At 41.1% G+C, this 21,998-nt stretch overlaps 3 protein-coding genes across 3 annotated transcripts; 1 reads left to right on the top strand and 2 right to left on the bottom strand.

Annotated features, from left to right (window-relative positions):
* Window positions 1-903: 903 nt before the first annotated feature.
* Window positions 904-6,082, bottom strand: ints5 (integrator complex subunit 5). The gene is made up of 4 exons (XM_031862754.1): window positions 5,875-6,082; window positions 4,637-4,889; window positions 2,503-4,479; window positions 904-2,077 (listed from the first exon to the last, which is right to left on the bottom strand). Exons 1-4 carry the CDS (start codon window positions 5,967-5,969, stop codon window positions 1,358-1,360), a joined length of 3,045 nt encoding a protein of 1,014 aa, XP_031718614.1. The 5' UTR covers window positions 5,970-6,082; the 3' UTR covers window positions 904-1,357.
* Window positions 6,083-6,868: 786 nt separating this feature from the next.
* LOC116391855 (phospholipase A and acyltransferase 3-like) lies at window positions 6,869-9,941 on the top strand. The gene is made up of 5 exons (XM_031862824.1): window positions 6,869-6,951; window positions 7,965-8,025; window positions 8,346-8,454; window positions 8,562-8,830; window positions 9,162-9,941. Exons 2-5 carry the CDS (start codon window positions 8,011-8,013, stop codon window positions 9,270-9,272), a joined length of 504 nt encoding a protein of 167 aa, XP_031718684.1. The 5' UTR covers window positions 6,869-6,951; window positions 7,965-8,010; the 3' UTR covers window positions 9,273-9,941.
* Window positions 9,942-10,316: 375 nt separating this feature from the next.
* On the bottom strand, window positions 10,317-19,016 carry LOC116391856 (uncharacterized). Its single transcript, XM_031862825.1, has 3 exons — window positions 18,892-19,016; window positions 15,466-15,888; window positions 10,317-12,689 (listed from the first exon to the last, which is right to left on the bottom strand). Exons 1-3 carry the CDS (start codon window positions 18,904-18,906, stop codon window positions 12,468-12,470), a joined length of 660 nt encoding a protein of 219 aa, XP_031718685.1. The 5' UTR covers window positions 18,907-19,016; the 3' UTR covers window positions 10,317-12,467.
* Between the last annotated feature and the right edge of the window lie 2,982 nt (window positions 19,017-21,998).

Genomic DNA, 21,998 nt, shown 5'->3' with positions numbered 1-21,998 from the left:
GATTGTACTTAATCAAGGTTGTATTTTTTTTTTATCTGGTTGATGATAAAATGTAAATTGGGTCAGTGGTTCAAGATAAGATAGGGGCCGTGGCTTAACTACGTCACCTTCTCAGGAGCGGACACGTCATTCCTGAGCTCCAGTCAACGAAGTGCACATTTATCCAGGATGAAACCAACCAATGCAACGTATCAGTGGAGGAAACACGTGTACAGGCTAATGCAATCCACCTCAACGGTCCTGAAATCACTCCTCACTTTGTGTATCTTTATATGGTTGTGATTTATATTAAATACATAAAGCAGTGATTCCCAAACTTTTGACCCCCCCCCAAGGTACATATAATGATGACACCATTATTCATTTTATTATACAAAATGTACTTTACTTTTATGATTTCATCCTTTAGTTTACCAAAATATACTCTACTACTTTGGGTATACAGTTACAAGTAGACATCGTTGAATCAACTCTATGGTAATTTGCAAGGCTGCAGTTTGTCGTGTTGAAAAATACTTGAGTTATTTTGTCTTTATTAAGTAATAACAAGGGCAGGGCTAATGGATTACATTGTAGTGTAGGTGTTTCCATTTTTTTTAAAGAAAAAAAGAGTTTTCTAATGTTTATTTTCTTGTGAAATATAGTATATCTTTAACTCCAAAAACTATTGAAATTAAATAGTCTAAGAAGAAAAAAATACTATCTTGCACTTTGATTTTATTAAAGCGGTCACAAAGAAAAAAAGGTTGGAAACAACTGGCTTAGAGGATTTACACGATGGAAAGAACATGATGATACAACTGTGTGGTGATCTTTAATCACCAGGAGAGTCCTGTGATAAAAACTCTTCAGCATTAACAATGATGCTCAATTCAAGACACATTCTTGGACCAAATTATTTATTTTGTAAAGTGGTTTAAACAACAGTTTTGGGACATATAACAACAGATAGAAGGCATGTCTGTCGCCACAATTTTAGAACATATACAACCTGAAAATTATACAAAACAACTTAAAAGTAAATTAGCTGAGTTAAATTGTATTTTCCAACCAAAGTCACACTTTACGGCTGTGTTTTGTGTGGAGCAAATTCTCTATCAACATAATATACACGTCTGCCATTTGTCTTGTCCCAGGAACAACTAGTTAGAAACGCATCAAGTCTAAAAATATGGTACAAAAAGGTACACGCACACGCTCACACGCATACAGACACAAACACACACACACCTAAACTTGTATGAAACTGAAGTACAGTGAAAGCAACTTTGCGGCTCACTCTTGGAGCGATGCAACACAGCATTCAGTCTATTTATTTCTTGTTACCTCCTCCACACAGTCTTCTCTCCACAACCCTTTAGAGCTGGAACCGCCAGCACAGATGTCCCAATCTGTCAATGTTTTTATGCAGGACACTGTGAATCGGTGCCACGTATCTTGCCACGTCACCGTCCCGAGAGAAGTCCCTGCAGAACAGCCCCTTCTCTGAGCTAAAGACAAACTTCTGGGGCATGGGCCCATTGCCTCGCACGTACTCCCACACAGCCAGGAGCAGCAGCCTCACCTCGAAGGGGGTGAGGTGGGGGAAGGCTTCGTGGACGTTGGCCAGGACAGGAGGCAGGAGCTGACCCTCTCCCATGCAGGACACCAGGAGGCAGGAGGCCTGGAGGTGCCACGGGTAGTCTGTGGACAACGTCTCGCGGGCCGCCTCCCAGTGGGCCAGCAGAGTGGCCAGGAGGCCTCTGAGCACCGCTGAGCAGTAGCAGAGAGCCGGGCGTCCGGCTGCCACCACCTGGAGCAGAGGGAAGAGCACCGGGTGGGCCTCAAAGCAGCGTCGGATGTGGATGTCTCGCTCCACCGTGGTGTGGGCGTGCTCCTCTGGGGGCCAGGACAGCTCACCGTTGGCCACATCTGGACAGACGTTTTCCACCATTGTAACTGCAATGACCTTGGCTGCCTCGGCATTGATGGGCAGCGGCTCGTCTGGGTCAGACGGTGGTCGTGAGCTGTTGATAGAGCCGTTGAGACCAGAAGAGCTGCAAGACTGGACTACGACAGTCAGCAGAGTCTGGACATTCTACAGAAGGAAGAAACAGACATTTAAAGTCTTTTCTGCTGCAGCAGAAAATGCACCTAATCATAGTGTCTTTAATCATTTACAGGTATAGTTGAGGTAATAGTCACATGCAGGATACAAGTCTATATATTTGCAGTGTGTGTAATATTCAGAATTTACTTGGGTGGGCCACCCACATAGACCTACCTCCACCAAATACATTTAAAAAAAAAAAAAAAAAAATGTCCTGTCAAATGTTTACGTGAACATGTAGTTTCAACTTCAAAGTGAAAGAAAAGACAGCTGAAATGTGCATTCCAGACCTAATTCATAGAGGAAAAACAGTTCCCTAATTTGTATACAGCATCGACTGCTCCACTGTTATCTTATGTCATTCACATTTTGCCTGCCGTGCTAAACTATCGTTCACAAATTGTGCAACCCACCTGCATGACGCCTGATGGGTCAGGCAGCTGTGTGTCAGTGCGGACCTTCAGCCCCTTGCCAATCACCCCGGCATGAAACACAGACCACACGCTGCCGGAGAAGTTGACGATGGTACCGAACCGACAGTTGATGTCCAGCAAAGAGGCTCCGATGTCAGGAGACAGAGATGGGGCAGGCAAAGGGGCGCCAGACATGTCTGCGATCTGCCCTCCAAACAACCCAGCGTTGCCTCTATGTAGGGCGCCCTCGACCAGCTGCTGAAGTACCGCTTTGAGAGTGAGTGGAGAATACGCTGCCAAACGGGACAGGAGCAGGACCGAACAATTCACCGCCTCGCCTGCCTGTCCCCCATCTCTCCCCACCTTCCCTCCTTCCACTCTTCTCCGCAGCGCCATAAAGAAATGAGTGACGGCAGCGCGTGAGAGCAGGAGCAGGTGTGCTGGGGAGGAGGCGCGTGGGAGTGGGCTACAGGACAGGAGGCGCACCGTAGCGTGAGATACAGCTGAGTCACCGTGGAGAAGGAGAGGGCCAAAATCGTGGAGGTGTCCCGAGACCGCTGAGCCCACCTGGATGGCCATGGAGGACTGAACACCCGCTGCTCCTCTTCTCTCCTCATCCTGACTCTGGATGGCTGCAGCCAGGTTAAGCAACAGCTGCCTCAGCTGCCGGGGCCCCAGAGTGTGTGTATGGATTTGGGCTACACACCGAGTTATAGCGGCAGGAATGAGTCCCGCCATGCAAGAGGAGAGTGTGGTGTGCAGCTGCCAGGCCAGAGCCAGCTCCTCTGGGTTGTGGGCCTGGGTGAGTAGCTGGCAGAAAGCCTCAGTGGCCACGCTGGGACCCCCATACACCGACAGCAGACACAGCAACTGGTGCAGCCAGAGGTGACGCTTCCTTTCCAGTCGCAGCGTCTCTGCGCAGAGCTCACTTACGTGAGACTGCAGCTCCTCCAAGAAGGGGATGACCCGCTTGGGTTGAGAGGAAGCAGGGTGATGGGGGTTGACTTCGGCTCCATCTGAGCGGTTGAAGACCAGTTTGTGGAGATGCAGAAGCAGCATCTGGAGGAGCCGATCGCAGCCTTCTCTGACACCTTCATGCGGGGAGGGTGTAGGCCCGGAGATGATGACCGAGGCCGGGGTCGCCGTGTCTGCCAGAAAACGGAGGACCCGGGACCCTCCTGATGGGCTCTGGCTTATAAGGTGGACAGCCAGCCCCAGCATGTTATCCAGTTCCTCTCTGGGGAGGCCGTGCAGCAAGACCTGCAGCTGGAGCAGAACAGGAGGGCGTAGCAGCTCTACCAGCTCTGCAGACACTGCACCAAAGAGGTTGGGGGACATCGCAGACAGCTGCAGCAGAAATGGTACTGCAGCGCGACGGAGTTGAGGAGAACTCTCCCAGGACGTTGAGGATGAAGTGGGAGATAGTGGACTTGACGGAATCAGGCTTTCCTGAAACATCCTGAGCAGCTCCTTCCTGATGCTGTCCGAGTGGTGCACTGCAAGGTGTCCAAGGATGCCCACCACCGAGCCAATCTTTGGCACTCTGCTGCCTTTGTCCCCGACCATCACCATCAGCCCTTGATCCTTAGCGCCATGAGAGCAGAAGTCCTTGAGTCCACACGCCAAGACTCGGCTGATGATCGTACCCGGGAAGGCGGAGCCGATGTGAGCCACCACCCAATCAAAATGCGGGGAGTGCTGAACTGAGGTGTCCAACAGCGCATCCACACACGCATCAGGGCACCAAGCCAGCATGGCGGCCAAACACTGGGAGTAGGCCTCCATGAGGGACCGGGTGGCAGCGCAGGACATCCAGAGCTGGAGCAGCTCGTTGAGACTGGACGAGTGGGGGGCCACCCTGCGGCCGGCGTGCTTGCTGCTCAGCTGGCCCAACAAGTCCACAGCCCAGGTGGACACCAGAGGGGCCCAGGCTCGGGGGTTGAGACAGATGAACTCTGACAGGACACCATGGACCTCCTACAGACAAACAGAAATAACAGAAAATATATTGTATTTTCTATGAATGCAGGAAAACATCTAGGCTAGGGAGATTGGACAGGGTCTGGATCTGTTCCTCTTGTGGGCCCATGAAACCAATGTAATGCTCTAATCTTTATAGACTCTGTCATCACACCTGTATGATGTCCTCCAGGTTGGAGCTGACCCCGGAGCTGGCATCGCTCTCCGTCTCCAGGTTGTGCAGGAAGGCGGAGACATGCTCATCATACACGCCCCTCAGGTGCTCCAGCACCGCTCCTCGACAGGCCGGGACCGAGCGCAACAGGCGCACAGCACAGCGGGCGTGTTCCCGGACACTGAGCTTCCGGCCCTGAACGGTGTCGACGCCACTGATGAAGGACTTGATCTCCTGAGAGAGTTCCTGGGTGCTGGAGGAGAAGAGTGAACATGATGACATGATGAGGAATGTGTGTGAGAGTAGGGAAGGTTCATTCAGACTTCACATAAAGATCTATTCATACATCACTACTAACCAGACGGAAAAAGATATCTTTCAGGGTTGCAATTAATCATATTCATTATCGATTAAGCCTAAAATATATCGTTCTAAAATGATAGTCTATTAATCGATTGTTTCCACTATTTTCTGATATCTGAAACACTAAACGACCAATTAATGGAAAAGAATTATCAACAGAAAAGGGAAGCAACTAAAAATAATTGTTCTCAATGTATCGATTAATCACTTATTGCAAGCAAATGTGTTTTAAGATGTTGACGTGTTTACTTTACTATTACATAAGACAAAGAAACACAGAAAATCCCATAATTAATAAGCTGCAACTTGATGTTGACAATTTCGGACTTTTTAAAAACAATTCATAAATCTTCAAAAAAAGTTGATTAATTTTCTGTTTATCAACTCATTGATAAATCTTTGTATACAATTAGACTTACCACTCTATAAAAACTGTTATTGTTAATGGAAATAGTCCTTATTTACATTGCAGATGTAAAATATATTCCAATCAAATCTTGTATAAAATAAAAACACAAAACATTTGCTCTACAAATACTAGCTTTGCTCCAACTGATATCATTTTTAAAGGACAAACAACAACAAAACAACATTTTGGGGTCTAACAACTTGTCACGTGTGTCTCTTTTCTTTTAAACCTTTAATAGAGCACATGAATAATCTAATCTGATAAGTGCTCCATGTAACGTTAGCCCTGACGTCTTTTCTTAATTCTGTAATTTACAAAATAAATAGTCTCGAAAGAATACTATAGGGACATATAAAGGTCTAACCCACTAATCTTTGCACAGTTTACTTGAGAGTGACTTTAGAGTTTATGTACTTGTTCTGTCAGACCTGCCGCTTCCTCTGTCACAGTGATCGTTCCCACTCACCTCAGGGCGCTCTGCGCTGTGTGACTGTGTGAGCTCTGCATCGCCTTCAGCGGACTCCCGTCCACCACCACGGACATCGTTTGGTCTTTTAACATTTAATATTTACATAAAATAATCCTCCCCGGGGCTGTAGGGCTTCGACGGGAGCAATTGTGACAGCTTTTGTGTTGATTTCTCTGTCCAATTTCAGGACAGAAATACACCGAAAGGGCGCCACAGGCCGGATGTTGCAACTTCTTCGTTGGTAGAAAAAGGAAAAGCCGACACTGACAGCTTACGTCACGGGCGACACCTGGTGGTACTGAGTGGAATCGTTTTTTTTATTTAGCTGGTGTCAATGTTGTCTGTCTCCTCACCGTGTCAACTACTAAACTAGGATACGAGCTGAAATAAGAAGAACTTGATCGATCCCCCAAAGGTTTAAAATAATTAGATATCAGAAACAGGTTTATTATTATAATAATAAGATAATAAATAATAGATAAATACAGATATATTATAATTTGACTATTTATAATTCGGTGTCCTCTGTAAACTGTAAAAAATCCCAAAACTTGAATTGCAATATATAGCTTTTAAATTGCACTTCCTCGTATTATATTTATATATGTGCTTGCTCTCACATTTACAGTTTCCATTTCATGAAAACGTTGAAGCATATAAAGGGGCGTTGATTCAAATGTATGGTCATTTTGGACCATACATGTTGAATTGCATTCCATCATACAGGTATGTCTGCTATTTACCCTTCAAAGATATAAATAGGGTGGACAAAATAATGAACACACCTGTCAGCGGAATGCCATACAATTAACACCGTTCTTAAACAGTTTAAACACAAGCTATCACTACTAACTAATTATTATTATTATTTAAACAACTACTATTACCTTTATTATTATTACAATTATTTAGTTACTAACGTGTTGTTACTGAAGCATCGGCGTAATTTCTGACGTTTGGGGTGAGGCTTTTATTCTGAAGGTCACGTGCTCCGGATAAACACAACAACAATCAGCTGGTCGCGCAAATCTGAGTTTTGGCGTCGTTTCTTTGCGGTGGACATCATCTTCAACGGTAGGTGGATGGACCGTTGACACATTTAAACAAAGTGAACCGTATAATGTCAGAGAATGGCGGTGTTTTGGTGATGCTACAGTGTCTTGTAACTGATAATGTGACGTTATGGCTTCAAACCAGCGGCTTTTAAAGGCCTTTGGGTGACGTTAACACAGACGTGCTAACCACTAGCTTTCGGTTACCTTCATGTTTCGTCGCTTGTTGAAACAGATTGCTGAAAGTTAAAATCTGAACCGAATGACACACATTGTTTACATTATAGCAGGATGTTGTTTAAATGATCAAGAATATCTTCATTTAAGCGCACGCACATAAAATATCTAAGTTAAGGTTATCATAACATAATATACTTTCTGATTATTCTGGAGGCTGTAGTTTGTGGTGCTGTTGACTTGAATGGCGTTTTACAGTTGTATCTATTATTTTGTCCACCGCATTTATATCAATGAGGGTAAACTAAATAACAGAAACTGTCAACAGCACCACAAACTACAGCCTCCAAAATGAAAAGTGAAAGTTGAATAAGCACCTCTCTAAAATTATACTATACTATTATAACGTTCATGAAGGTGGGATATATTACAGGACTTTTGTATGAGACTGCATTGGTTTAGGTGTACCTAATAAACTGGCAACTGAGTGTATATAGATTTAGTATTTACAGATGAGCTGTTATGACATGTCACACATCATCTGGGTACTTGATAATCCACATGTGAGGACAGTAGGCCTGATTGTTATTATAGTTACAATGAGCGATCACACAATACTAAATGGCACATTAACATTATATTATAATAATATAAGTACAGCATTACATGTAATTATATTCATAAAATGCTGTGTTACACCTTTGAGCTAACATGAATCACGAGCAAACAAGTAAAACTGTATCAAAAGTATCAAAGGGATAGTGAACTACTTTTCTTTTTTAAACCTTTCTGTATCTTTTACTCTTCTCCATATCTTATGTTGTGTGCTAATATGTGGTCTGTGATTTGCTCCTGCAGGTGCTGAAAGTCAAGCCGGACCAAACCAGACAAAAGAAACACTGACATGGCCCCGACACTGGTTAGGAAATGATCTCTTAATCAGATTATAGAAAATTGGGACTATAGAGTTTTTTTGTTTTGCTGTTTTTGTGTTCTATTATAGCAATTACATGTCATTATGCCACTTGTATAGCATGTGTGTACTACTGTATGTAGCATTTCATTGAATTTATTGAATTTAAACGTTTTCAAGTCAAGTCAAAAAATGTTTTATTTAGCTCAATACCAGTCTCATCTTATCTTCGTTTAACCCACAGAGAGTCCAGTCAGGTCAAATGTAGTGCAGCTGTTACCAAACAGTCTGTTGCAAAGTCAAACATTTTTTTGTTGTAATCCAAGTATGATGAGAAACCAGAGGTCGGGGACTTGATTGAGATCTTCCGGGGCTCCTATCAGCACTGGGCTGTGTATGTTGGCGATGGCTTCATTGTCCACTTGGCACCACCCTGTGAGTTTAAGCTCAAAACTTAAAAAACACAAACCATGTTTAGTGCATCACCCCACATAAGTAATGTCTGCGTCTCCCCTTTTTCTGTCACTCTTTTCCATAAATAGCTGAGGTCCTGGGGGCGGGCGCCAACAGTATGATGTCTGTAATAGCTGAGAAGGCCATTGTGAAGAAAGAGGAGCTGTGGGACGTGGTGGGAAGAAACCACTGGAAAATCAACAACAGCCTGGACAAGCAGTACCAGCCCCGCCTGGCTCACGTCATTGTGAGACAGGCCTGTGCGATGGTGGGCGATGAGCTGCCCTACTGCGTCTTCAGGGGTAACTGTGAGCACTTTGCAAACGAGCTGCGCTACGGAAAGGCGGAGTCCCGTCAGGTCAGTGGACCCGTGTGGGGTGGTGAACATTGTGTTGGACAAAAAACATAAATGCATTAAAGGAATCAAATGTTTGTACATGGGCTATAAAGACATAAATTGATTTATATGAATAAGCAATTCATAACTTTTTTGGAAGCAGGCAAGGTAAAAGTTATGTCAGTTACTATAGAGACCTGAAATAAATCCTCACAGCATAATCTACATTGGTGCTGTCCATTATATTATAATAGAAAATGGAATTTCAGTGGTACTGAAAAATGTCCTAGTATGCGAGTGATGCATTTCCCAGAGTTGTGAATAACTAAAAGGTGTCTGTTTCCCTCTGCAGGTGCGTAAGGCCGGAGAAACTCTCCTGGTGGCCGGTGGGGTTGCAGCGGTGGTTCTGGGTTTCGTGTATATGTTGAGCGGCGGCAGAAAAGAAAACAACAACACAGAGTGATTGAAGTCCCGCGTCGGCTGTTCGGGGACTTGATGAACGGATCACCGGCAAAGCCTAACTTGTACTTATTAAGATCACTCAAAGAAAACGTTCACTATCTTGCCTACTTTACTTGCATGTGTCCCGCATGTCCTCTTTAGTTTGATTAACAGTACAAAGCTGGTTGGTTCCTGTATTTTTCAGACCTTTTAACATTTCTACAGACGGCAAACATGAGCACAACAAACAATATTTAACCTAATTAGGCTGCCAAGATGAAATATGTTTAAATGTTTCAATTCAAACTGAAGATTTTGAAGATGAATGTTGATATTTTTTGGATTGTAAAGGACGTGAAAGGTTTGTGGGGGTCCTTTCTATTTATAAAAACAAAAATTGTTTGCGGTGTTTGCTTATGAAGAAATAATATTACTTACTTGACTTGAACCTATTGACAAGAAGAATATTTTACATAATCAAAAATCAGATAATATAATGATATTTTGGCTGTACTAAAAGAAAAGCTCTGTAATGCACTACAGTTTTCTGTTTAGTGTTAAAGCACCTTGATAAATGTGATCCTGGGCTGAGAGGAGACCAAACTAACACTCCTGCAGTTTTCATATGACATCTCTGACATTTAATTGTGTGTAAGTGTTTTGAATAAAGAATAATTTGTGTGATTCTTGATGATGTCATTAGTGTCCCCTCAAACAGGGTCATGGTTCTTGAAAACCATGGGGTCCCTGTCAGTTTTAAATGCATTTCATCTTTCACTGTTCACTTATTTCCCTAAGTCACTTTTGCTCATTTGAATCTCTACTCATTTTGTTAGAAGCCGCATATTAGTAGTATAGTGTTGTAGAGACAAGCCACCTCCTTTTATCCCTGAATACTCTGAAATCTTTGTTTTTATTTAAACATCTTTATATTACACCTGTCTCCTGTCCATCCCAAAACCCTGATGCTAATTTAAGCGACTTTACAGAACCATTTGTTTTTTCTAGCTCATTACAGTGTGACTTCCAACCCACTTGCATTGGGAAAACATAGCAATAGACTGTGTTTCATATGAATTTTATTTAACCAATGAAAAAGTTAAAAGCAGTAAATACAGGATATCAAGTCAAAATTTGAATAGTCACAAAGAAATGCACACAGAATATAAAAGATCAAATGACTGATTACATGATTACATCTAAAAAAACAAAGAAATCACAAAAAAATCACATTCGTATTGGTAAAAAAAGATGTTTAACTGTTTAGTTACACTGATGAGTTAAATGATTAAAATAAATCATTGAATGTGTGAATGTAAAAAACAAAGCAATTAAGTGAATGCACTTAGGCAAGTCATGGAAAAATAAAGATTTGCTTTAATAGTCAATTTGTTACTTTCCTAGTCATTTCCTGGCAGTTTAAAATTTGTCTTGCTACTCTAGATCACATTTGTGCTAGTTCCTGCACTGTATTCTTTCCTCTCCTCAAAATAGAGATTTATTTCTTTGCCACCTTGCCTGAATCCAATAAGTATTGCTCTTTGATCATGTTTTGACTACTGTGGTATACATTTTACACACACTTTACACACTGGCTCCAGATATGTTAATGTCAGTGAACCATTAACAGCAAATGCACCTGAGATTGGTCTTATGTTTCTCAATATTTTGTGTAATATTTGGCAATCCTTACAAAAACATATTGACCTTGTTGTCCTTTTTCCGACTTGCCCAGAATATTCAAAATATTTAATTTAATTTTTTTGTAGGCCTACAGCAAACATCATTTTGAATCAATAACATTCTATTCACTTTCATAAATGTATGCACAAATGTAAAGCAAGCTATATACATGATTGTCATTCTTTCATCAGAATATCAGCATCAGTGCACTTAACGGGTAAACTGGTATCATTAAACCTTATTTTCCCATGTTTTTGTGTCAAAGTGACTAATGGCGACAACTCCTCACCCTCAATTTACGTTTTAAAAGTACTTATTTTTGCCACTGACAAGCGCAGATTGTAAAGTTGTATTCAGTGTAACGTTAAACCATTAATTTATCGTTACCTGGACTTTAATTTCCTTAATGGATGACAAAGTGCTAGAATTTGACTGAATATAAGGCTTTACATTTTTTATATATTTGTTCAGCTTTAATCTGGCTGGTACTAAATACAGAATCCAACAACTGAAGAGGAAAAAATGAGGCTAGTTGAAGGTTAAAAAAAATGAGTGGCAGCGATGTTCTCAACATGGATTGGTAATTCCGTTAGCTGATAGCCAAACACAGCGTCCAAAAAAATAAAAGTGTGCAAAGTGTTTTTCCCCCCTCTGTGTCTCTGGGCGCAGCGTAGCCGCTGGGGGTAGACGATGCACTCAGCTGTCTTATCACTTGCATCCCCTACTGGCAGGGAGCTGGTTAGGATTGGTGAGTGAGGAGTCAGCCAGCAGTCAGTGGCAGTATAAAACAGCCAATAACAGGGGTTCAGAGAAAGTTTGAATCTCTGCAACCACAAGAGGTCCTTGAGCATGCAGACTCAAGGACCTGAGCACCCCGAATACTATGCAGTTTGCTGCAACAGAAAACAAGATTATCCGTGGACAGACGCAGAGGTGCTCACTCACTCACAGACATCACATGATTTTCCTTGCTGAACTAATAATCTATAGGAATTATGTTTTGTGCGTCCATAGTTAATTTATCCCGTCGATGGGTTTCTGTCCAACGTTGTGACAGAGACAAGCGCAGCTAGGCTGAAAGCAGCACTCCAAAGCTGAGATGACACTGAGTTGTTGTGCAGTAAACTGCACCAGTAAAAAAGATAGATGGAAAATGTTCAATATTCTGAAGGGATCAGGCTTTGGGTCGAGGCCATTAAAAGATCAGATTGGGGTCCAGGTGGTCCTAAAGAGTCTGTGCAGAGCCCGCTTCGTGTCTGGTAACGTTACGTTATAACATGACACTGTTCTATTGATGGAATTAATACTGCGGAAAGGTACATCATACTTAATTTACTGTATAAACTGTCATAGTAGGCTAAAGGTATTTCCTACACCCCCAGCAAGTTTTTCCCCCCAACCTTTATTAGCAACCGTACTTAATTTGTTTTGCCGTTATTTGCAAACCGGCTGTTAAAAGGAGAATTTATCGTAGCTTTATTCTGATTTGTGTTTTATCAAATTGGTGAGATTATTCTGTTCAAAATCATTAAAATTAAAGGAAAATAAAAATTGCAGCACAGCCGGCAGCCATTGTCTTAAATATAGCTGTGCTGATGCTGGCCAGAGAGACAGATGGGCTGCCACTGGATTCGGCTGAGACAGTCTTCACTGCTGTGGTAGGCGCCTTCTTACGCATTTCCTCCCTCACTCTGGTACTGTGGGATTCATTGTCCTGTTGTGCAGAGGTTCCAGAATGGCCGATTCCCATGTAAATCTTTTAAAAAAGAAATTGAAGAAAGAATCAGCCTTATTCTTGCAATAACACTTGTTTTTATATTGTTTTATTTAATTTTGACATAGTGTGTTTTTTGACTCTGTGCATTGTAACATCATAAATTGATGTTCAATGCTTAGATAGCTTATGTATCTCTTTCTGCATTTTATTGTTAATGAGAGTTCAATACAATGCAGCTTAAGAAAACAAGCAAAAGAAGAAAGCATTGTAACCAATTTGACAACAAATATGGCAGCAATTGCAAAAAATTCTGCAAATAAATAAAACACAAATTAGGAAACACATTTGCAAATTTGACAATACATACACGGCATAAAGAAATGAGCGACAAATATAGAACACACGAGCAAATACAGAAATGTTGTGTATGACTTGCAATGTTTCTCTATTTGGTTTTATGTATTGTATTTGCAGCACTTTTTTTATGTCACCAAGCAGTGAATGGAGCAGCACACATGGCTGGGGCATGCGAGCATGTAATATTTGTTCTGTCCCATGATTTCACAATATCACACTGATCTACATTAAGCATAGTAATATACATCAAAGGCAGCCAAGAGGAAGACTGCAAGCTAGATAGCTTGCAGTCTTCCTCTGAAGACTGCAAGAAGAATATTTCTTGCAGAAAATATTTAACACAGATTTTAGACCTGGAGGACACAAACAATGTGTTTTGGTGAGTAACACTCAAATTTTTGTTTTGTTTGTATGATAATTTTCCTTAAATGTGTATTGGAGCAATTTGATTGCCTCTCAGCCGCTCTCAACATGTTAGCTTCGAGCCACCGGCTCGACGTTAACAGTGCTAACAGTACAAACTAAGGCGAAGTACTGACAGAGTTAACAGTGTTTACCTAAGGGGATACCAGAGGGTTGGTGATACACTTCTGCTACAACGCTGTCGGTCCGGACGGTATTATCAGCTGTAGCTGTATGAAAGCAGTGCAGACTGGCGGCCATGATCTAACCAGAAGGGCACACTCACATACACTAAAAGCATGCGCAGCCGGCCCAGCTTGTTAACAAAACAGGAGAAGCTCAGATAACAACACACACGGAGGAAGAGTGACTGTATTCTCTCCTCAGGTAGACATTACTCTACTGTATATTTATTAGTGCTGGGCAACGTTTCAAATTTTTAATCGCGATTAATCGCATGATTTTTTGAAAAAAATCCAAACATCCAGTCATTTTCTCCAAAGACCTGCATGTATCCACGCTGATTTTGCGCCATATCCATCATCAGCTGGGACATTCAGGAAGAAATCACATGCTGTCAAGGTCACGGCAAAAGTACTGGATCATAAATGCAAACTCTGCTGCCAGGAAAGTCATATCTGACTGTGTTGTTTGTAGACACAACAGAGGAAAGCTTGGTGAACAGAAGATGGCAGACTTGCAGGAGGAGAGAGTGTTGCCTGATAAAGCTCCGCTTACAAATGTTGGAGTTGACCAATTTGGGCCCATCAATGTTAAAAGAGGAAGAAGTCTTCTTAAGAGATATGGAGTGCTTTTCTTTTCACCTGTCTTACCAGTCGTGCTGTGACATTGTGACATGGTTCCTTGTGCTGTTTTACGCATTAAATTAGATTAATCCATTAGATTTGCCTAAAATTACTGTGAAACGATGTACTACCCTTAATCCTGATACTCTATTTCGTACTCCAGCAGATGGAGAGCTGCATAACTGTGTTGTTTCTCCTGAACAGGTCTGTACACCGAGACCTGACCTCACAGACACCCTCTGCCAAATGCTGATTTAGAACTGTTTGTGGACGGTTTGGCATCCCGCTCGCTGGACACGGGAAAAGGGTTGGTTGGGTTTTGCTGTAGTCTCATCATATGACATTCTGTGCAGCGATAAGTTGCCATCACACTTCTCTGTTCAAGCTGCAGAACTTGTGGCTCTAAGCTTTCTGCTAACAAAACAGTTCAAATTTACACAGACTCTTGCTACAGCTTTGATGTAGTGCAAACTTCTTTTCTGTGGAAACACGTGCTTTCTGAAATCATCTGGCAAGCCCATTTCTCACCATCGTCTTGTGGCTGACTTTCTAGAAGCCATACTGCTCGCTAAAACTGTCTGTGGTATGAAATGTATGCTCACACTCACGCTTCTGACCCTATTTCAACTAAGCAAGTGTTTTTGTTCAGGTTACTCTTTTCAGCTCACAACAACAGAAATATCCCAATTATTGCAGACATTGGCTACCCCTGCAGAGTGAAAGTGTTTGGCCTCATCTGGTGCAGCTTACACAAATTATGGATGGATGGGCCCAGACAATTGCCACGTGATCTCTTCCATTGTTACACTAAATTAGCTCACAGCAGAGATAACTTGGCAAAAGGGGGAATATTTGTGTTAACATACAGTAAATAATAAACCTCTCGAAACTCATATTGTTATTGCCGTGGTCCTTGTTAGTGAACACTGCAGTGGGCACTTCTGCAGATTCTTTGTGACTCTGTATAACTGTGCCTCTTCTTGCAAAAATAAATAATTTAAAAGACAAGTTCTGTTTCACGATATTCTTCATTTCAGTTTAAAAAGACTCAACAGCGGGTAAAATAATTTCAAACCAAAAGTAATCCTGCCACCGTTTATGTATCTTTTGTGACCCCTCTTAAATTATTTTAGTTTGGTACTCTGCAGTTTCACTCTGACATCTGAAGCCTGAAAACACTTCTTTCTTATCTCATGGTACAGTAATGTAAACTATCACACACAGTAGAAATATTATGAAAGCAAACTCACCTGGTGTCGTACACTCTGATCTGAGGGGTGACTGGTAGCATTACGTGCTGTTTCTCCGGCCCTAGATGAATCAGATGTACTGGGCTGAAGCTCAGATCTAAGGTCCTGTCCTGCAGCCTGGGATGACGGTAAAGTGGTGTTGTCTTGATCTCGGTGGCCAGGGCCAGGTGTTAGCTGCTGAGGCTGGTGGAAATCAATGTGCCAGGTCCGCTCCACTTTGTTCATGATTCTAATGCGGGATATTTCAAGGGATGCAATATTGTTGTCAATCTTTTTGAGTCTGTCTTTATTAGAGTCCTTAAATGCTATGCTTCTATTCAAGCTCCTCCACTTAGTGAGAAAAGGAAATACAGAGTCGTCGAGTAGGCCTTCTGATGGGATGCTGGGACAAGACTGGGAACGCAATGGACATCTTTCTCTCACCTAAGCAGAAGAGAGGCAATGTCATCAATAAAAGGAGGATGATTAGGAGGCTCGTAGAACTGTCCATAACTGGTCTAATACAAGTGTGGCTTTAATACAGCAAAAACCTGCACAATTACATTTTTTGTAACATTGTTACATTTGATAGTTCTAAATCAAATCTCCTTTAACTTTAAAGTGCAAACTTAAAGAATGAACACTGAACAGTGATTGACATCAATTTAATGAAGACTCTTATTCAAATAAGAGTCTTCATTAAACAGTATTGGGAAGAGTTCAGAACAGCATTAATCTTAAAGTAGCCCTCAGTTGACTGTGATGGCTGAGATTCGACATTTCATTTCTCAAACAGTTTCTCTATCTTTCCCCATTGCTCTTACAAACATTTAATAGATAATTAAGCCTAGGTGGTCTATCAATATAGTACACTTTGCAATCGGGCACATAATATCCATATACAGTGCCTTGCATAAGTATTCACCCCTCCTTGGATGTTTTCCCCTTTTATTGCTTTTATACATGAAATCATGGTCAGTATAATTTGGCTTTTTTGTCAAGAATTTGCAAAAAAAGCTTCTTTCATGTCAAAGTGAAAACTGATTTTTACAAACCAATGTCAATTAATTAAAAATATATAGTGTAAAGTATGTGTTTGCATAAATATTCACCCCCTTTAAAGTGACTGACCTAATTCAACAGAAGTCCAGCTAGTTCATGCCAGCAGTGTCACAAGTAGTGAAATGGAGATAACCTGAGTGCAGTTGATGTGTGTCAAGTGATTGTAGTATAAAAACTATGGGGATCTGGGGAGCTGGAGGTCTCCTGGGGACTGCACCAGATAGTGGTGAGGATAGGAGAGAGCGCCATCGGATACTCTTAGGGGAGCCATTTCTCCGTAAGCCCTTACGCCACTTCTTACAACAACCAACAGTCATACCTTCAAGGACCTTAATGTATTGTCACATAATGTCAAATAACGACAAATAAAGACTAAACTACCGCGGAATCCACACCAAAACAGTGGCAGCTTGCCACGATTTGAGCTTGCCCTTTCTCGACTTCTGACCTGTCGCCTCCGCAAATTGCGCAACTCTAACGCCAGCAGCCTCGTGGGGAGGGGAGGGGGGAGCTGCGCTCATGTGATTGGTTGATAATTAGAACGTTGAAAAAAACGAATTTGCGAATCCAGCCACGTCAGGGGAGTCTCAAAAAACCCACAAATACTGTAAATGTGTAGCGATCCACAAACAAATAGAAAAAATCCACACAGAAATACATCCAAATGCAGAAATATATTTGTGATTTTTTTTACATGTATATAAATCGTAATTTATTTATGTGTGCATTGGAATGTATTTGTGAATCGTTCTGCTTGCATTTGTGAGTCAAATTTATTTGTAAATCCTTCTGTGTGCATTTGTAAATCGAATATATTTGTGAATTGTTCTGTGCGCATTTGTGAATCTTTCTGTTTGCATTTGTGAGTCTTTCTGTGTGCATTTGTGAGTCTTTCTGTGTGCATTTGTGATTATTGAGACTGATCTGACCCCATAAAAAACACCTGTGTCTGGGAGGTCCAGTCTCTGGTTCATCAGTATTCCTGCTACAATTGCAACATGAAGACAAAATAACACTCCAAGCAACTCAGAGAAAAGATCATTGAGAAGTACAAGTTAGGAGATGGCTACAAAAATATTTCCAACTCACTGGACATTTCACAGAGTTCAGTTCAGTCCATCATTAAGAAATGGAAGGAGAATGGCACTTGTTTAAATCTCCTCGAGCTGGCCGTCCTCACAAATTGTTTGACCGGGCAAGAAGAGGACTGATGAGGGATGCCACCAAGACACCTAGGACCACTCTGAAGGAGTTCAAAGCTTCAGTGACTCAGATGGGAGAGACTGTACATACAGCAACTATTGCCCGGGTTCTTCACCAGTCGAAGCTGTATGGGAGAGTGGCAAAGAGAAAGCCACTGTAGAAAGAATTCGCCCAAAGGCATGTGGGAGACTCCAATGTCCATTGGAAGAAGGTTCTTTGGTCTGATGAGACAGAAATTGAGCTTTTTGGCCATCAGACTAGACGCTATGTTTGGTGAACACCAACCACTGCACATCACCACAAACACACCATCTCCACCGTGAAGCATGGTGGTGGTAGCATCATGCTCTGGGATGCTTCTCAGCAGCAGGCCCTGGAAGGCTTGTAAAGGTAGAGGGGAACATGAATGCAGACAAATATCGCCAAATCCTGGAGGATAATCTGACTCAGTCTGCAAGAGAACTACGACTTGAGAGAAGATTTATTCTCCAGCAAGACAACGACCCCAAGCATACAGCAAAAGCTACACTGAATGGTTCAAAGACCACAAGGTGAATGTTCTGGAGTGGCCAAGTCACAGCCCAGACCTCAATCCAATCGAGAATTTGTGGCTGGACTTGAGAAGAGCTGTTCACGCCCGATCCCTGAGTAACCTGACAGAGCTTGAGCTGTTTTGAAGAAGAATGGAGAAAAATCTTAGTGTCCAGATGTGCCAGCCTGAGTGAGACATATCCACACACACACACTCAGTGCTGTGATTGCAGTCAAAGGTGCATTTACTAAATACTGACCTGAAGGGGGTGAATACTTATGCAATCATTTACTTTACCTTATATATTTTAAATTAATTTACATTATTTTGTAAAAATCAGTTTTCACTTTGATATTAAAGAGGTTTTTTTTTGCAAATTCTTGTCAAAAAAGCCAAACTATACTGACCATGATTTCATGTATAAAAGCAACAAAAGGATGAAACATCCAAGGGGGGTGAATACTTATGCAAGGCACTGTACAAATATCAGGATTACACAGATTATTATATGGGGGTATTTCTTCAAATTCTCCTCAAAAAGGATATATATATACAAATCATATTATGGTGAACAGAAAATATGAATTATATTATTATTATGTAAACAATAATTTGTAAAAAAAATTAAATAAGAATACAATTGTTTTTACCTGGCTCTCCAGCATGGAGTTTCTTCTGGAGAAGATGTGGCGTCGGTACCTACCCTCCAGGATTTCGATGGCGGCTCTTAATTCTTCTTGCAGTTTGTTCAAGTGTCTGCGTAGTCTACGAACATGCCTCAACTATCGTGACATGCCTCTCTGAGATTTTGAAATCTCTCTCATCGTTCTACGAAGGTCTTCTTCCAGCACAACAGACTGTTCCCTGAGTTCTTTCAACTGATATTCAAGATAATTGGAATCAAATTAGTCATGATTTCAAGGAATGTTATGTTCTTTCAATCATTGGTTGTCTTAAAGCAAAGTTCTTCCTTATTATTTTGAAAAATAATATCAAATGTGACATTATTTCTGGAAAATGGCTGTGGTGGAAGAAGTATTAACATATTTTACTAAGTCAAAGCAGCAATAAAAGTGTGTAAAAATGCTCTGTTACAAGTAAAAGTTCTGCATTTAAAATCTAGTGTGTTCTCTCTAGTTTTTAACATGAAAACGAAACAGTTTTTCAAACATGCCCATTATTATATTTTGTATTAACAATCTAAATCTGCAAAGTAAGTTACTAATATTGATAAATAAATGTACATTCCACCACTGGAAATAAGAGTAGTAAGGGATAGAACTACAGGTGCCAGACAGAAATCCAAGACAATTGAAACCTATTGCGTGACAAGAAGACGGTCTGTGGTTTCAATGTTTTTACTGCAGTTGTAATTGAAACACTCCAGAATTCTTTATAGGGATGTATGCCATGTGTAATCTTAAAACGTGTCTCTTTTGTCTTGGATAATATAGAGAAAGGTAGGTTTATTGTTCTCATTCTGGTAAACGAATCCTTATCAAACAGGGAGATATTATTATTATTATTGTTGTTGTTATTAGTAGTAGTGTCATTGTTATTTATGTTTAACACTGAATCGCCTACCTGATCCAAGTCATTCAAAATCAAAGAATCCAAATCCAGTCGATTGAGTGTCAGTCCTGTCTGCAGATCATGCATATTCATATCCTGGAGTTAAAGAATTCAAACACAGATTTGTGTGTGTCTCAGATAAAGGCCATTTTAAAAATGAATACAGATAGGCTAAATATAATAACTAACTAAAAAACACATTTATACAAAATATTTGTATTAAAAATATCTTTTCGAAACTACCCAAGAGTACACAAAAAAACATGATTTAATATAATATATAAAAACGGAGATCTGTTATTGCAAATTAACCGTTAAAATGTGCCTAAATGTAACTGCGTACCTCCGTTAGCCCCGGTCGGTGTTCCATAAAACTCCTGAACTCATTTGTAATCACAAAGAGTAATTGTGTAATCGCTAGAAGACATTGATACCTCTTATCATCCATCTTTTTTTTTTTCCCAAGAAAAAAAAAAAAGAACTTGTCTATTTAATATACGGTTAAGATAGACCGAAGGGTGTTCAGTTGTTCATCAGCAACATCCGTACTTTGGTCAACTGAGCAAAGTGTTCCTGTTCGATCTGCTTTGCGCACTTCCTATATCTCACCCTGATACATGAGAAGAACAAAGTTTACTTTTACTTTCACTTCTCTCTAAACATTCGTTTGGTCGCAGATAAAATTACTTCATGTGTTAAATCTGGGCTATACTATAAGTGATTGTAAAGTTTTCAGCCCGTTTGTTTAGCAGGTCGTCCAAACACGTTGCATTTGTAAATAGTTTTTTTTAGCCTATTGTGTTTCTGTCTGACTGCTCTTCCGGATCTGTTTGTAAATCAATATCATTCCGGTATGGTATGGTGTCATTGAGCTGCTCTAACTTTGACAGTATGGCAAAGGAGAGATCCACCATGATCTTTCTAGTCCTTCTCCACACGTACACTAAGAATCAACATTGCATAAACATACAGGCCTACACAGCGCAAAAGCCACAAACGCGTTTGGCGGAGGCGCACGCACAACGTCTCCAAAATCAGAAAACAGTTTTCACGTTGAGCTTTCAACAATTTCATCTCTATTAGGTGACTGATCGAAATGTCTATGTCTCACCAATGCCTCATCATGCCACCCGAGGTTTTTCTGAAACGTCATATGTTTGTACATACAAATATATAAACTAGTTTATATAAACTAGACTATATGTCTAAGCGTTGCTGCATATTTACAATGCCCCTTGTCTCACAATGTTGGCAGTGGGGGCTTTAGGCTATTGTGCGCATGGATGTGCTTTCATTTATTGTACGCAATCTCTCTAATCGTTAAAGTAAAGAACCAAATATGGCAATAGTTAGGCTACTAACAATGACAACACATGTTATTGTACCAACGGTTACAGTAGTTAGAAAAGAAAATGTTTGTGTATGGAGTTTAAACTCTACAGCGGTCCACATAGACTATTTATTACCTCTCGTTGCACCTCAATACAAATGAATGAAGGTTCATTTGTGTCGCTTACAGCATTTAAAACAAAACAGCAAGATCTCTCTCCAGAATCAGAGCCCAGTACAATGGAGGTGAATGGATAATAAGCAAAAGTATTTCTATAATTCCCATATTTTATAATGAAGAAATAGTCCACATTTAGGTCTGAAGCCATTTTGACCTGTTTTGTGGTGGAGGCAGACATCTCAGAGATGGATGTCCTCCTGAAGACAACTCAATACATTCTTGGCTCATACATTTACTGTGGAGGAGGATGTCTACAGTCTTTTAATTTAAAAAAGAAACATACATTTATATAACTTATCTTTATTTTTAGAACAGCTCACATGCTACATGATTTGGATTATCAGTGGAAGGTTGCAGTCTGGAGTCAATCTGAACTAAACGCAGCTTAGTTCCTTACCTGACCTGAACACCAGGACATTAGCTCCAAAGGTGACGGCTGCTGGTTGAGTCAGAGCTCCTTACATGGTGTGCAACACCAAACCTAACAATACCATATCCAACACAGACAGGAGATATGGGGGTTACACTGAAAGGTTTGATGAAAACACAGAATCTGCTCGCGGGAGTTTAAACTTGAGTTGTTGTAAGTGATCCTACAGAGCAGATCTGTTCTATTAAATAAAGGCACAAATAAAAGAGTTAAAGGAACTTTTAGAGGAACTCCTTCACCCTGAC

This window comes from Anarrhichthys ocellatus, unplaced genomic scaffold (assembly GCF_004355925.1).
Source record: "Anarrhichthys ocellatus isolate YVR2014 unplaced genomic scaffold, GSC_Weel_1.0 scaffold27, whole genome shotgun sequence".
Lineage (NCBI taxonomy): Eukaryota > Metazoa > Chordata > Actinopteri > Perciformes > Anarhichadidae > Anarrhichthys > Anarrhichthys ocellatus.
This window is presented reverse-complemented; position numbering and strand designations above follow the sequence as displayed.

Excerpts from the sequence above, each read along its gene's own strand:
- LOC116391856 (XM_031862825.1), bottom strand. Across the intron at positions 12,690-15,465 it reads ATCAGAGTGTACGACACCAG|ATTTACATGGGAATCGGCCA; the intron begins GTGAGTTTGCTT and ends CTTTTTTAAAAG.
- ints5 (XM_031862754.1), bottom strand. The coding sequence starts at position 5,969 with ATGTTAAAAGACCAAACGATGTCCGTGGTGGTGGACGGGAGTCCGCTG. Across the intron at positions 4,890-5,874 it reads ACAGCGCAGAGCGCCCTGAG|CACCCAGGAACTCTCTCAGG; the intron begins GTGAGTGGGAAC and ends CTTCTCCTCCAG. Across the intron at positions 2,078-2,502 it reads ACCCATCAGGCGTCATGCAG|AATGTCCAGACTCTGCTGAC; the intron begins GTGGGTTGCACA and ends TTCCTTCTGTAG.
- LOC116391855 (XM_031862824.1), top strand. Across the intron at positions 8,455-8,561 it reads TGTCCACTTGGCACCACCCT|CTGAGGTCCTGGGGGCGGGC; the intron begins GTGAGTTTAAGC and ends TTCCATAAATAG. Across the intron at positions 8,831-9,161 it reads GAAAGGCGGAGTCCCGTCAG|GTGCGTAAGGCCGGAGAAAC; the intron begins GTCAGTGGACCC and ends TTCCCTCTGCAG.